Raw genomic sequence first — 16,025 nt, 5'->3', positions numbered from 1 at the left:
GATTTGAGTGAGGTAATTAGGTTTGCCTGCACCATAGGGAATTCATTGCTGGTAGGGATTCTCCTGCCATCCGGTGGAGGTATTTGTTTGTTTTGTGTATGTGTGTTTTGACAGCACTGGTATGTTGCTCAGTACCGTATTAAAAAAAAAAAAAAAATATATATATATATATATATATATATATATATATATATATATATATATATATAGGGGAGCATATTATCAGAGAATGGGAATCACCGTACTGACAAGTGCAGCACCATTGTATTGTATGCCATTACTGTCCCATAAGTTATGGTGTTAGAACCATACAGTATTCTAAAAGTGATGGGTTCCTAAATGTGCCTCAGCTGGCGGGGTTCATCTTGCACATGAGCTCTACCTGTAGAGAACAATGCTTATAGAGTGGGCCAAGATCATATATGTGGTTCTCACCTGTACAGACTGGGATTAGGTCCATCTTATCTAACCCCCACCAATCACCCCGGGACTAATAGACTTTTGTACTTAATGTTTTTTGCATCACTTCCTCTTCATTCGTCCTCCCCTCTACTTGAAGTACTGTTCTGACACATACCTATAACACCACACAGACTCTTCCTTACATAAAACAATCCATATCACATCACATCACCAAATAAACCTCCAATATATCTGCTTTTCCATCCTCATCCTATCTTCATTACTTGCTCTCTCTGACTGAATGTCTCCCCACCTTTCTCAAAACTCATGTCTAGATGACCATAAAACCTAAGGGCTCCTTCTCCCATTTTCTTTCTCCCTCTCAGCTTGTTCCATCACTTTTATGGTAACACTAGTACTGCTACCACAGGTGGCTCCTTACACTGCCACTTTTTCATTGCTTTTACTGTTTGACCCTCTGTGCCATCTCTTTTTTCTCTCATCAGCAAAATTTCCTTTTGTCTGCTGTTTAATGGGGCAAGAAGTTTTTTTTTCTGTCTGTTTATTCCAATGCTATTTGTCAATATCAGTGATTTGCCTTGTTTCTTAAAGCTTGAAAACACAGTACGTGTTTGAAATTTCAGGCTTATTACTAGTCTATCCACTTTCTCGAGGTTAGTGAATGCAGTGTTTGATTCAAGTCTGTATTTATTCTGATTTGCCAGTAGTCTCTAAATGTTAACACTGAGTTGCTGCAAGCTAATGTTAAGAAGCTGGATTAACTATTGTTAAATGCTGCTAGGGTGTTGTTGTATGTTCTACAAGTTTTGTAGCTTCAGGCCTGTGGGAGTGAATGTTCGACAACTGGGAATTAACACAGGTCTGTTTTGCCAGTTTACCAGCATTTTGAATGCTGTCTTCCTTTAGGTTGTTGCTAGGATTCCATCCACCAGTAGAACCTGTGAAACCATACGTCTGTAGCAATGGTAGATCATATACATCATTCTCCTCAATTCTATGGCATACATACTGGTACATGCCAATGATGTAAATAGCATATGGACACATAGATTCCTTGTTGTGCAGGATGTCACAGTTGCAGCTCTAATGTACCTGAAAAACAGATATGCATGTGTTCTGCTAAATAACCCCTTCATATGTTTGGCTCAGTGTACACCAGTAATTGGAACATGCTGGTACTACTATGCATCCATTGCAAACACTTAAGTACTTGTCACCAGAACTGCTTCCACCAGAAGTGTAGCTGGTTTAGCAGTGCCCTTTGCCGGTACAGGAAACAGTGCCCCACCATCCCCTCAGCTCTTCTGGTGAATAGCAAAAAAAAAAAAAAATATATATATATATATATATATATATATATATATATATATATATATACACATACACACACACGCACATACACATATATATATATATATATATATATATATATATGCAGTTCTTCTCATAAACTGTAGCAAACTGCATACTATAAATGTAGCACACAGGTACTACAGTTTATACCTAGCCTGAACGGAGTGCTACAGTGCTCAATTTTAAGCTAAAAAATTCTTATTATCAACTGTAGCAAACTGCTTGCTACAGTTTATACCCTGCCTGCACACAGTGATACAGCACTCAGATTTTAGTTAGTTTAAAAGTTATAAAAAAAAATGTTTGTTGTTTGCTACAATACAGCAAGCTGTTGCTACAGTTAAGACCACACATGGAGCACTAAAGTGCTCAGGTTTGACCGCAAATGCAATAATACCAGCTTATAAAATAAAAAGGTTATGCACTTACCATAACGTTCCATGTGAGTCATTTATCTCGCCTTTATTCTCACTGATGGGTTCGGAGTCGATCCTCGGCTCCGACACGGCCGATAGCAAAGCTCAAGGTTTAGCAATAGCTCGAGACCAAGCCCCTTATCCCATGATGCACTGCTGGAATTACCTCAGATCTTGTTTGCTGCATGTACTATATCCCTGGAAGATGTCCACTCTCCCAGAAAGGAAAAAGAATAAGAAGAAATGAACAACCAGGATGATACCAGCCTCGGAGTCAAATGTCAGCCAGGTGGGGGGTGGAGGGAGGGACGTGAGAAAAAAGGTGAGATAAACAACTCACATGGAACGTTATGGTAAGTACCTAACTTCTTTATGTGAAGTTGTTAAATCTCGCCATTTATTCTCACTGATGGGTAGCGTCCCTAGCACCCACAATCCTGGGTGGCTCACGGGAGTACATTTTTCAGGACTGTAGAACCAAAAGAAGCCCTGTTCCTGGAGGCCTTATCCACTTTGTAATGAGTGATAAAGGTATGAGGCTTAGACCAAGTGGCTGCAGCACAAATGTTATCAAGGGACAATTTATCTAGAAAAGCAGAAGATGTAGAAACGGCTCTGGTTGAATGAGCCTTTACCTTGTGTGGCAAGGGTATGTTAGCAGTTGCATGAACAAATGAGATACAATCCAATAACCATTTTGAAAGGGTTGTTTTGAACACTGGTCTACCTTTTCTGGCCTCCAAAAAGGATACAAAAAGTTGATCTGATTTCCTAATATCCTTAGTTCTATCAAGATAAATCTGAGCGGTCTGTGCACGTCACGTTTGTGCAGCATGTATTCTATTTTATTGGAATGGTTGGAAAAGAAGACTGGCAACTCAATGACCTGATTGATATTCGACTCAGAACAGACTTTAGGCAAAAAGGAGGGGGTTGTTCTGAGAGATACTCTATCAGCATGGAAAATCATATAAGGAGGTCTGATAGATAATGCTTGAAGTTCTGACACACTGCGGCCAGAAGTAATGGCCACTAGAAAAATAGATGTTCTTCGTTTTCCATTGCTGCAGTCCTTACTATTGGGTATAGTCCGCATCCAGTCGGCCCGAATACCAGAGTATAAGGCTGACGTCGGTCAGGGCGCATTAGACTGACGTCAGTACGTCAGGGTACTAATGCGCATGACCGGCGTCATATCCTCAGTCTTTTTTGCCGCGTGGTCCGATGCAGAAGCAGTTTTGCGAGTGCAGGTTGGCGTTCTGAAATATTTCCGAAACCGGAGTTTCAGACCGAATCAGAGTTGGCTAAGTACCCCATTGGGGAACATTTTGGTTTTTTCTTGCCTCAGTATTTAACCGGATGTCAGAAAAAGTGAATAACTGTATTTCTTGTGGGAAACAAATACCTCATAGGGATTACCATACATTGTGTATACCTTGTTTAGGGCCTGAGCACGACGTTGTTGGTTGCCGCTCTTGTGCTAGGTTTAACAAACGCACTATTAAGAGGAGGTTAGACTGTGCCAGATTAGTGTTTGGGAAGCGTTGCAATTATAAAATGCCGTCGGATACTCCGACGCCCGCTTCGTCCAAGAAGCGCAAGGACAAAACAGCGAAGCCTAGGGTTGATGAACCGGCAGTCCCGGACGTCGGTTCTTTAGGAGGCTCAGTGGAGCCAGAGGTTTTGCCAGGAGTTTCTATGGAGTCTCAGGCAGAAACTTTACTGTTACAGGATGTACCTCTCAGGAGGCAGGCCAGGCTGAGGGGGCTTCTCAGGTAACTATTCTTCCCTCTCTTCCCACAGTAGTTAGAGCCTCTCCTTCTGTTGCCAAAACTTCTTTTAGAGGTCGGCCAAGTTCAGCTTCAGTAGGGGCTTCTCCTAGCCTTTCGGGTTCTGTACCTAAGAAACATATGCTTAAAATGGCAGAAGATTTGATTACTATGATTAGAGGTTCTATGGGCCCTCCTGATAAGAGGCCTAGGGTGGAACCAGAGTTTGACAGTTTTGAACAGGGTTCAGGGGCTTCTGAGTCTTCTGCGGAAGATTTGCAGGAGTATCCTCATTATTCTGATTCTGATGTGGATGATGCCACTCCTTGGCTTCTCCTCCTGAGGATTTTTCATTTTCAGAGACTCTGCATTCCATGAGGGAGCACTTTAAATGGGAAGGCCAGGATTACTCTGATTCCAGGAAGAGGCTTAGGGAATTCTTGTTTTACCCCAGCATAGGCCCTTAGCTATACCTCCTGTGTTGAATGTGGTGGAAGATGTTTTTGCAGAAGCTTCCCTGAACCCTGATTCTTTGCCTCCTGCTCCTGTTAAACCTGATAGGTACTATAGGGTGCCCGAAGCTCATAAGTATTTGTTTAGGAGTCCTAGGGTGGACCCAGAAACTGTTTCTCAGGGGCCTAAAGGTGTTAAGGCCTCTGTGGTTAAAAATCCTGTTCCCACTGACAAAGAGGCAAGGGCGTTAGATAGGTGGGGTAAGAAAGTGTATACTTCTTCCACTCTAGCCATGAGAGCATTGAATTGTCAGTTTCACATGCTGAAATATCAAAATTATCTCCTTTCACAATTGAAATCTAAGGTGGATGCTTTGGCGGAAGGTATTGATTGTAAAGACTTGCTGGATTTAGTTTATGTGTCTGAACAAGTGGGCAAGCATTCTTTGCAATGTGGTTTTGATGCTGTGCAGGCCTCCTCAAGGGTGGCTGCCACTAGTTCTGTTCTTCGCAGGCATGCCTGGTTGAGGGATCAAAATTTGGCTGAGCATGTTAAGACAAGGATTTTGGATGCTCCTTTACAGTCTGATGTGTTGTTTGGTTCACCTGTGGAAGCAGTTTTAAAGAAAATGGAGGACAAAGCTAAGTCTATGCAAACTGTTAAAGATTTTTTGCAGGTACAGCCACCGAAGTTTAGTAGAAATTGGCCTGCTAAGGGGTGGACATATCCTGCTTATGATTCCCAGTCTAGGGGTAGGTCTAGACGTGGTAGGGGCAGGGCTCAAGGTTCTTTTAGGCCTAGAACAGGGAGTTCACCTGCTCAGACTTCTGGTGAGGGCAGGGGTCAGTCCTTTCGTAAACAGACCCAATAACCTGCCTTTTCAGCTGCCAATAGATTCTCGTCTGGCAGCTCCTTTGGAAGGACGACTGTCTCTTTTCAAAGAAAATTGGGATTTACTTACTCAAGACAGATGGGTGTTGGACATCATTCACCACGGTTACAGATTTTATTTCCATACAATGCCCCCTTTCAAAGGCATGCCAGACGTTCCTCCTCCACAAAGAAAAGAGGCTCACAAGCAAGTTTCTCAGTTACTCCAAATGGGGGCCATTCAGCCAGTCCCTGTATCAGAAAGGGGCCTAGGATTTTATTCTCGCATGTTCCTAGTACCAAAGAAGGGGAACACGTGGAGACCGGTTTTGGATTTATCTCTCCTCAACACTTATCTGGACATTCCCAAGTTCAAGATGTTGACGTTACAACAGCTTTTACCCCTGCTGGGCAAAGATCACTGGATGGTAACTTTAGATCTCAAGGAAGCTTACCTTCATGTGCCTATCAGGCTAAGTTACAGGAAGTCTCTGCGGTTTCGAGCTGGAGATTCTCATTATCAGTTCTCTGCATTGCCCTTTGGCTTATCTACTGCGCCCAGAGTATTCACAAAGGTTCTGGCTCCAGTGATAGCTTACTTCAGGCTACAAGGACTTCAAATCTATCCTTATTTAGACGACTGCCTGATTCTGGCTCAAGAAAAGGAAGACCTTCTACAGCATCTGGAATATGTTATAGCAGTGCTAAGATGCCTAGGGTATTCTGTGAACGAAATAAAGTCCAGTCTAGTACCCTCTCAAGACATGTGCTTTCTGGGTGTGAGACTGAATACAGCAGCCCAGATGGCCTTTTAACCCCGGACAAACAAAAGAGTCTATCACTTTACTTCCATCAACTATCTCATCAGTCCGTGCTGACTGCAAAGACAGTCCTTCAAGCATTAGGGTTCATGGCATCTTGTATTCTGGTGCTTCCCAATGCCAAACTGCATATGAGGAAGTTACAATGGTATCTCAAAATGTATGGACACAGCACTGCCAGGATTTAGACACTGTCATTCAAATAATACCTTGCCTTCAAAGAGAATTTTTGTGGTGGGCTCAGGAATGTCACCTAAACAAGGGACTCTCTGTGACCCGGCCAGAGGCGAGTCAGATTTTACCGACAGATGCCTCGGACATTGCTTGGGAGCTCATCTAAATGGAAAGTGGATACAAGACAAGTGGCCTGCCAGACTACAGCATCTACATATCAACATGAAGGAGATGTTAGCAGTCCAGTTCGCATTACTGGCTTTCAAGGAGTTACTTCTTCCAGGGCAGGTGTTGATTCTAACAGACAACACAACTGTCATGTGGTACTTCAACAAACAAGGGGAACACATTCTTATCCTCTATGCAGGCAAGCGATGATTTTATGGGAGACTGCCACGCTTGCACCTAACTCTTCAGGCAAGGTTTCTGCCAGGAGCACAGAACTCCTTAGCAGATGTGTTAAGCAGACAAATCATGGATCCCCACAAGTGGAAACTGGATCTTCATGTATTTCAGAAATTGACAGTGTCATGGGGAACTCCAGACATAGATCTGTTCGCTTCTCCACTAAACCACCAGCTGCCACAGTTTTGCACAAAGGGGTTTCATCACACAGCTTGGAAAGTGGATGCTCTGTCTTTCAGTTGGACAAACCTTCATGTGTATGCCTTTCCACCTCTGCCTCTTCTTCCAAAGGTACTGTTAAAGGTCAGACAGGACAGGCCAAGGATGATTTTGATAGCTCCAGATTGGCCTCGGCAACACTGGTACCCTCTTCTACGGAGTCTGGTAAAGAAGCCTCCATGGCCTTTACCTTTGATTCCACATCTGTTATCCCAGCAGGACGGTCATCTGCTCAATGTCAAGCTTCACTCTCTTCATCTGACAGCCTGGCATATTCTGTGTTGAAACACAGCAGGTCTCAACTTCCTCAACAAGTTTTAAATGTGATTATGGAAGCTAGAAGACCTAGTACAAGGAAAGTGTACGCAGCAAAATGGAAGAGATTTTTATTCTGGAGTAAAGCAAAGAATTTGGAGATTTCTGAGCCTAATTTGAGTATGGCTCTTCAATATCTTACTGAGTTACTGGACAAGGGTCTGTCCTTCTCTTCCATTAAGATTCATGCTGCAGCAATCTCAGCTCACTATGATTGTGACCCACCATTGTTTTCGCATCCTTTGTTCAAGCAGTTTCTTAGAGGGGCAAAAAATATAAGACCCCCACGTAGAGCTCCTACTCCTGCTTGGGATCTCAATTTTGTGTTGGAAAAACTTACTCTACAACCTTTTGAGCCTGCGGCTACTGCTGAATTGAAATATTTGTCATGGAAGACTGCTTTTTTGTTGGCTATTACTTCTGCAAGAAGGGTGTCTGAGTTGCAGGCCCTTATGGCAGTCGAGCCTTTTTTGATTTTCCATAAGGATAGGGTATCATTACGTACTAATCCTTCCTTTATGCCTAAGGTGGTTTCTAGTGTGGCTTTAAACCAAACTATTCATTTGCCTACTTTTTATGCAGACCCCAAAATAAAGGGGAAAAGATTTTGCATACTTTAGATGTACACAGGCAATTGCGTTATTACTTAAGCAGGACTAAGGATTTTAGGCAGTCTCAGCAGTTGTTTGTTTCTTTTGCTTTGAGTTCGCAGGGCAAGCCTGTGTCAAAACAAACTATTTCTAGGTGGATTGGCTTTTGCATTGCATTTTGTTATTCCCATCATGGCAAGGAGATTCCTGCTGGGATTAGGCCTCATTCCACTAGGGCTACTGCCACTTCAACAGCATTTCTACGGGGGGTGGCCACTAAGGATATTTTGGAAGCAGCTACTTGGAGTTCAGTGCATACTTTCTCTAAGCATTATCACCTTCCTATCTACTCTAAGTCTAGGGCTGGTTTTGCCACAGCTGTTTTGCAAGGCATGTTGTCAGCTCCTGCTTCTTTGTGATTTGCCAGCCTCCCTTACCTCTGCTTTGGGATTCTACCCAATAGTAAGGACTGCAGCAATGGAAAACGAAGAACATAGTACAGTTTTGTACCTACCATAAATGTAGATGTTCGAGGATTCCATTGCTGCAGTCCAATTTACCCTCCCTCCTTCCCCTCTGTGTTTAGGGGTGGTTGTGTAGGTGAGTTTACCTGCTTCTATTTTTGTATATATTGTTCATGTGTTGGTGCAGGTATTTTGGGCCTTGTCTTTTTAGGGTCTTCTGACATCTGGGGCAAGAAAAGACTGAGGATATGACGCCGGTCATGCGCATTAGTACCCTGACGTACTGACGTCAGTCTAATGCGCCCTGACCGACGTCAGCCTTATACTCTGGTATTCGGGCCGACTGGATGCGGACTATACCCAATAGTAAGGACTGCAGCAATGGAATCCTCGAACATCTATATTTATGGTAGGTACAAAACTGTACTTTTTCCAGGACAGAAATTTGAGATCACAAGATGATGCTGGTTTAAAGGGGGAAAGAATTATTTGAGATGGCATAAAATTCAAACTCCAAGGAGAATAAGGAGACTTCAGTGGGGGCCTCATGTGAAAAGTACCTTTGAGAAAAGCCTTAGATAACTTATGGGCCATAATATTTAAACCATCAATTCCAAGATGGAAATTGGATATAGCAGCTAACTGAACCTGAACTGTAGCAGCGGTTGCTCCCTCCTTAAAAATCATAGTCAAAAAATCTAGAATGGATGACGATGAAGCTTGAAAAGGATCAATTTTTTTTTGTTTGCCAGCCCAAATGGAGAACATCTTCCACTTACTGCGATATAATTTTCTGGTGGAAGGCTTATGGGAAGACAATAGAATTTGTCTTGTGTCGTACGACAGGGAATGAAGCCTGGTTATGTGGGAAATGGATCAGCTAAGCAGTTAGCTTCAGTGACTGCAATGAAGGATGAGGGTCCCCTGACAGGTGTGTCAGCAGATGTGGAACTGGGTCCAGGATCCATGGATCCTCCAGCAGGTGATGGTGAAGAAAGGGAAACCAAATCTGTCTAGGCCAATGGGGGGGGGGGGGTTATAAGAATGACAGTCCTTCCCAGCAACTTTGCTTTCTGTAAAAATCTGGGTATCAGTGAGATTGGAGGAAATGCATATAGGAGACCTGGAGGCCAATTGTATACGAGTGTTTCTTTCGGGGGATGTCCCAGAGGTGGTATCAGGGCAAAGTAGCTTCTGCATTTGGTATTGATATGACTGGCAAAAAGGTCGCAGCAAGGCTGGCCCCATTTGCGGAAAATCCTATCTGCAATGTCTTGGGTAAGAGACCACTCGGGAGGCAACAAAATTGCCCTGCTCAGCTTGTCCGTTATCACGCTGGATTTCCCCGGGATGTACGTTGCTAGGATGATACAGCCCATTGCCATACTCTGAAGGCTTCTTGACAAAGGGGGTAAGACTTGGTTCCGCCCTGTTTGTTCAAGTACCAGACCACTGACATGTTGTCTGTATGAATTGCAATCGTCCCTAGAGGAAGAGAGTCCTGAAAATACTGCAATGCCAGAAGTACTGCTCTCATCTCTAGAACACTGATATGCAGATGTGACTCTTGATCCGTCCATGTGTCTTGGGCGGTCTTTCCCTGAAAATGCCCCCCCCCCGCACCCTATCAAGGAAGCGTCCGTGGTCACAGTGGCTACTGGGGGGGGGGCACAAAGGGTCGTCCCATTGTGACATGAAGAGACGTCAACCACCACTGAAGGTCCCTCTTGCATGAGTTTGTGATAAGGATCATATGGTTCATTGGCAATTCCTGGTAAGACCATTGGGTAAACAGAAGCCATTGAAGAATTCGCATATGCAGCCTTGCGAGAGGAATGACTAATATTGCTGCTGCCATCAAACCTAATACTTTCAAGACCTCTGCGGCTGGAGCTCTGTTCTTTGACACCAATGAGGCGATGTGCTGGTGAAACAGTGAGACCCTTTCGGCTGGAAGATGTAGAGTGGTGGTTGAGGTATCTAACTCTGTTCCTATAAAGATGATATGCTGTGATTGTGACAAGGCAGGCTTTTCAAAGTTGACTGTAATGCTTAATTTGTTGCAGAGTGTCAGAGTGGATTCAGTTGCCTGAATCAGTTGATACAAGGTGGTGGAGGTAAGGAGCCAATCGTCCAGGTATGGAAACACCTGGAATCCTAGATGCCTCAGGTGAGCCATGACCACTGCCATGCATTTGGTGAAAACTCTGGGGGCTGTAGTGAGACAAAGGGCAGGGCTCGAAACTGATAGTAATTGGCTTCCAGCCGGAAGTGCAGGTGATCTCTGGAGTGTCTGTCCATCTTTATATGGTAGTACATATTCTTGAGATCAATGGAGCACATCCAATTGCCTTTCCCTAAAAAGGGAAGTATGGACTGAAGCATAACCATTTGGAACTTCTCTTTCTTCACAAATTGGTTGAGTCAGCTAAGGTCCAAGATAGCTCTCTAGCCCCCTGTTTTCTTTGGAACAAAAAGAATCTTGAGTAACTTCCAAATCCTGTTTGGTCTGCTGGGACTGGCTGGATGACTCTTTTTTTCTAGCAACTTGTGGACCTCTATAGTTGCTTGTTCCCTGAAACTGGGTGGAACATCCGGGATTCTCTGGACAGGAATAGGGGGGAAAGAGAAGGGTATGAAATTCCCTCTGGAGATGATGCTTTGTACCCAGGTATTGGATGTTATGTCTAGACAGGAGAGTGTCAGCTCCTAGAGTTCCTGGTTGGTGCCGAGGACGTCCGAGCAGATGCAACCGACGATATTGGGGCAGGTCTCAGCTCCACAGGCTCAACAAACATCAGGTTGACCTCTTCCAGCTCCGAAGGTCCGGTACGGCTCGGAGGAGGAGCAGTCAAGTCCGGGGTGATGGTCTTCGGCTCCGACGTGAGTGTCGGACCTGACAATAATTTGGCAAGGCCTGGTGCCCTTAAGAGCTTCTGCACCAAACGGTCCATATCCAGATCAGAGAGGCTGGCAGAAGACTTTGATGAATGCACAGACAGTGCCGTTTGAAGCAAAGGAGATGAAGGAGTCTCAGAGACTGGCTCCAAGACTGTGAGCTGGCTCCGACAGGAAGGCACACTCAGCTCCGAGGTCAATGGAACCAATGGCCCTGAATTGTCCATTTTCTTAGCCTTCTTAAATCCCCTGGAGTCCGCAGAAGATTTTGAAGACTTAGATGACTTGCTAGCACCATCCTGGTCACTCAGAGCTTCAGAGAAGGGGTGCTTAAGCAAGCCCCAATCAACCAATTTTCTCTTCCTTTCTAACAGCACTCTAGAAGAGAAGGAATGACAAATAGTACAAGATTCTTGTGGGTGCTTCGCACCTAAACAGTATACAAACTGAACGTGCCCGTCAATGACTAACATATTTTGTCCACAGTCTGGACATTTCTTGAAGCCAGACTTAAATTTTTTTTTTAACTTCAGACATATTTATGCTAATGCTTAAACTCTATCACAACTAATAGCAAATATGAAACAGTTTTAACACACAGTATATATATATATATATATATATATATATATATATATATATATATATATATATATATATATATATATATATATATATATATGTATAATTATATAAACTGACAAAACTATCTAATAAACTCTATCACAACTATCCACTAAAGGCCAAGGCCAAAAACTGCCAGAACAACTATTAATAAGGAAGGGGCTAACAGTCTAAATCACACTAAAGTAGCACAGAACTAACACTATAAGAAAATAGAAAAAAGTTTGTAAAAACTTGCTAATAGATGAAAACAGTCTTGAGCAACGCTGAAACCAAGAGATCCGTGCTGCGGCAAACTAGATCTGAGGTAATTCCAGCAGTGCATCATGGGATAAGGGGCTTAGTCTCGAGCTATTGCTAAACCTTGAGCTTTGCTATTGGCCGTGTCGGAGCCAAGGATCGGCTCCAAACCCATCAGTGAGAATAAAAGCGAGATTTAACAACTTCACATGATGGTATTTTATTAAACAGTGACTGCAATCAGCTGATCGCGGCCCTAGCACTTTTCACTCGGAGCAGTTGCCTCTCTCACCCCGACTTAGCCTTGCTACTGGCTTCCACACTGAAGACACTGCCAGATATAAAGGTTCTCTCTCCTGCTCAGAGCATGATTACCAAGAACTCTTTCATCCATGTTAGCTACTTCTGTGTTGGCGATCCAACTTCTAGTCGATCAATCCCTAGTAATGTCTTGAGTATAAGTCCTTGTATGCAATATCATATGGGTGACCATATGATGCACCCACTCCCTGCCATACTTGGTCCAGGAAAGCCTTGTCTGCTTTACCATTGTTAATGATTCACATGCCATGTGTACATAGGACCTGCAATTAAACCTCTGTATTTTGTGCGGTGAAATATTCTGCCATTGCCTTTCTCTCAGTCCCCATGACAAGACATGACAAGACTGAGAGAATGACAATGTGTAAAATTTGATATCATTTACTATCCTTCAAAACTCTTGGGATTGCTATCCCTGGCTGCGCACTGAAAAAGAAATTTCAATTTTATTTTGCAGAATTGCTGAAAAGTAAGGTGTACAAAAGACCAGTACTAGTGTATGGTACGGAAACCTGGGCAGTAAAGGCAGAGCAGATGAGGAAGCTAGAGGTGATGGAAATGAAGTGCCTGAGATTACTGCTAGGATGTATACTGTGTGACAGACAAATGAGGACATAAGAGAAGAAATCAAAGTAGTTCCAATTGCAGGAAAAGTTTATGATGGTTCCGGCACTGCAGAAAAACAGAAGGCATTCCTGTGAAGATGATTTGGGACAGATAGGAAGAAATCAAGAGGAAATGAAGATGCCCAGCAAAGAGATGGTTGGATTGTGTGAGAGAAGATCTGTGTCAGTCACACATGAGTGCAAAAGAAGGTAAGAGTCTGGCACTGAATCAAGAGAAATGGTCATAGTTAACATGACACCCCGACCCAATATTGAAAATGGAGGCTGATGGTGGTGATGATGATTTGCAGAACTGCATTCTGCATCACATAAAAACTTTTTTTTTTGCAGTATATACGCATGATGAAATATTTTATTTTCTGCAGACTAAGTAAGTAAATATTCAAAAATAAAAAAAATGCTTTAGTACTTTGACCAAAATACTGCTCTTTACTCAGGATGGTTGATTATACAGCATATATGTCTTACCTGCTTAGCCCTTTAATTCCAGATGCCCCTCTTGCCAAACAGCGCAACCTCAGCTTTTCAATTGGGTCTTTACATTGTTCCAACTGCTGCTTTACTTTCAAGACTGCTTCTTGTTCGTGATCTGAGGTACCTGCCATTCTGACTATGGTACAAAATGAACACATAAGGTAGCATTCTCAAAAATATCTTAGCCTTCTAACCACTTTAATAAGCACTGTAAAGGAAAACATAAATGGTCCATTTCCTGTAACTATCATATCAGTTTTTCAGCGTTATAAAAAAAAAAAAACTCAGTGAAGAAGAAAAGTGCCTAAAGAGAAATGTTGGCATTTCAGTGGAAACACATAAATTCAAAGCAGTATCTTAAATGCATGAGCTCTTTTCCTTTAACAGACTAATACGCATATGTTTTTGCATAACATCTGTGCACAGAAACAAATGAATCATGAACACTGTTTTCCTAAGACAGGCTTTATTTCATACTTGCATGTACATCAGGTTTGCTGTACCATATGCCTACGCACAGTGCCTTGTAAGTTGTTCCCCTCTCAGCTCTTGACAGTAATCCGTTAAAATTCTGGAGATCATGAATCTGGTTCTTTGGCACACAAGGTTAAAGTTCTGACTATGATGTAGATGACCCAAGTTCAAACAGTAGCTTGCACATTAGAGTATCTCAGAGGAGGAGGATAGGAATGAACAGTTAATGCTGCCTTGCCTGTTCTGGAGGCAGGGAATGGTGATTCCAGTCAGATTATCCTCACTAAGCAGGCAAAGGCTTGCAAGGCACTAACAGACAGCCAGGACTATTGGATATGCATTTGACTTTACCAAGTCAGTAAAGGGAGCCCTCATTAGCATGTAAGTGGGAACAAGCACACACATTGGGAGGGCACTGTAGGCCCGTGTCATCCACCAGTGGTGGGATTGCAGCCTAACAGAATGCCTTGAGATGATGACAAGCCTAAATGACGACTCCCTCTGGTCACCTCTCACTCTTATTCTGAGGAGTTCCCAGTGGCAAGAAACAAAAAGGACTCAAGAGTATCAGCAATGAGGCTAAGGAGGAAAAAGGTAGCTAGAAAAAAATCTGAGAATCAAATCTGTGCTTCTCAGAATAGCAGAACTACAAACAAAAATGTACTGGAATATTTATTAAGTCTGGAGATGCTGACCAAGTATTATGGTAATTTCAAGACATAGTCTCAGATATAACTGAAAATATATATATTTTTTGCTCAGCTCACAAGTTGCTCTATTCAAGGTTATAAAGCAAATTTTGAGAAAAGTATACTGCTATCAAAGGAAAAATATATTTATGAACAGATATATTTATGAACAATTTTCTCTACTGTTTGAATAAAAAGTCCAAATATACAGCAGACTCCTGGTCCAGCAAACATGAAATTGTTGCATGTCCGAATGAACCTATTTCTCACCTACAGCAGCAGTTCCAAGCCCGCAACTATACAGTTTTTCTAGCATGTACCACTCAAGGCAAAGAGAGATATCCTTCCTTTCTGAGAATCCCTCCCCATGCATAAGCAAGCACCTCCTACTGAGGCACTCAAACATGTGTAATCCAGTACACAGGACAAGCCTCCCATTTGAGACTTGATTTAATCTGCCATAGCTTAGAAAAGACTTCCTTTTATACATGAATAAATAAGTGGTCACATAATGACCCATTAACCCATCATAAAGTAATTTTTCCACTAGCTAATACAGAGTATTATTTGACTGCACTAAAAGAAACAACATCATTTTATACTATATCTGCATAACACTATTTTATTAACAGTACCTTAGAAATATAGTATTTTTTTTACAATATTTGTATCGCATATAACATTTAACAACCCAAAATGCTGCATGACTCCTATTCCAGCACAAAGGCCTGGGTTTTGAACATAAATGGAGGTGCTGCGTGACCAGGATAACCCACCCAACTATGGGAAGAAAGCTGAATCCATACTGCTGACAGCTTTGCAGGCAACAAAATGTCAGGATGGAATGCAGTCCAAAAGGCCACAAAAGCAGTATGATTAAAGTAATAAATAACCTGTGTAATGACAGTATATTACAGTATCTCAGTGTAGTACAAACTGATAGCAGCTTTATCATTTACTAGTCTAGAGCTGGCCACTACATCTGCCACTTCAAATTCTGGCAATGGATCCTCTTCTTGTGAGCCAAAAGTACTAACTGGTTAGATTTTATGAGAATGAGATGAATGGCAGTTCAGGCCCTTCTGAAACTCTGTACCTAGTTTACCTGACTTTCCTTCTACCTTAATAACTGTAGTAGACCTTCTTCTTACAACGTTATCTGTATGATAAGTCTCCAGTATGTTTATATTTGATGGGAAGAGGTTCATCTATAGTGACTCTTCGATTAGAGTCCCTAGCCATTCCTCCTGGGTGACCATTTTATGGGCCCACATGTCTAATGACAGTGGTTCCAAAAGAAGACCTGGACCTTGAAATAATGTTGAGTTTATAGTACCTTAGAAAGGTGTTAATGAAAGTGCAGGGGTTTGTTGTGCATGTACCATCCAAAGTGATGTTATGGAAAAA

General features: G+C 42.5%; 1 protein-coding gene across 1 annotated transcript in view; it reads right to left on the bottom strand.

The window, feature by feature from the left end:
- Positions 1-16,025, bottom strand: part of LOC122787227 (calcyphosin-like protein) — a 165,689-nt gene that overhangs the window by 99,615 nt on the left and 50,049 nt on the right. Inside the window, exon 2 of the mRNA XM_044053824.1 lies at positions 13,450-13,591. Coding sequence (XP_043909759.1) covers positions 13,450-13,586 — 137 coding nt within the window. The 5' untranslated portion in view covers positions 13,587-13,591. The remainder of the gene's footprint in view (positions 1-13,449; positions 13,592-16,025) is intronic.

The sequence above is a fragment of the Protopterus annectens genome, chromosome 13.part0 (assembly GCF_019279795.1).
Source record: "Protopterus annectens isolate FY-2018-M chromosome 13.part0, PAN1.0, whole genome shotgun sequence".
Taxonomy (NCBI): Eukaryota; Metazoa; Chordata; order Ceratodontiformes; family Protopteridae; genus Protopterus; species Protopterus annectens.
This window is presented reverse-complemented; position numbering and strand designations above follow the sequence as displayed.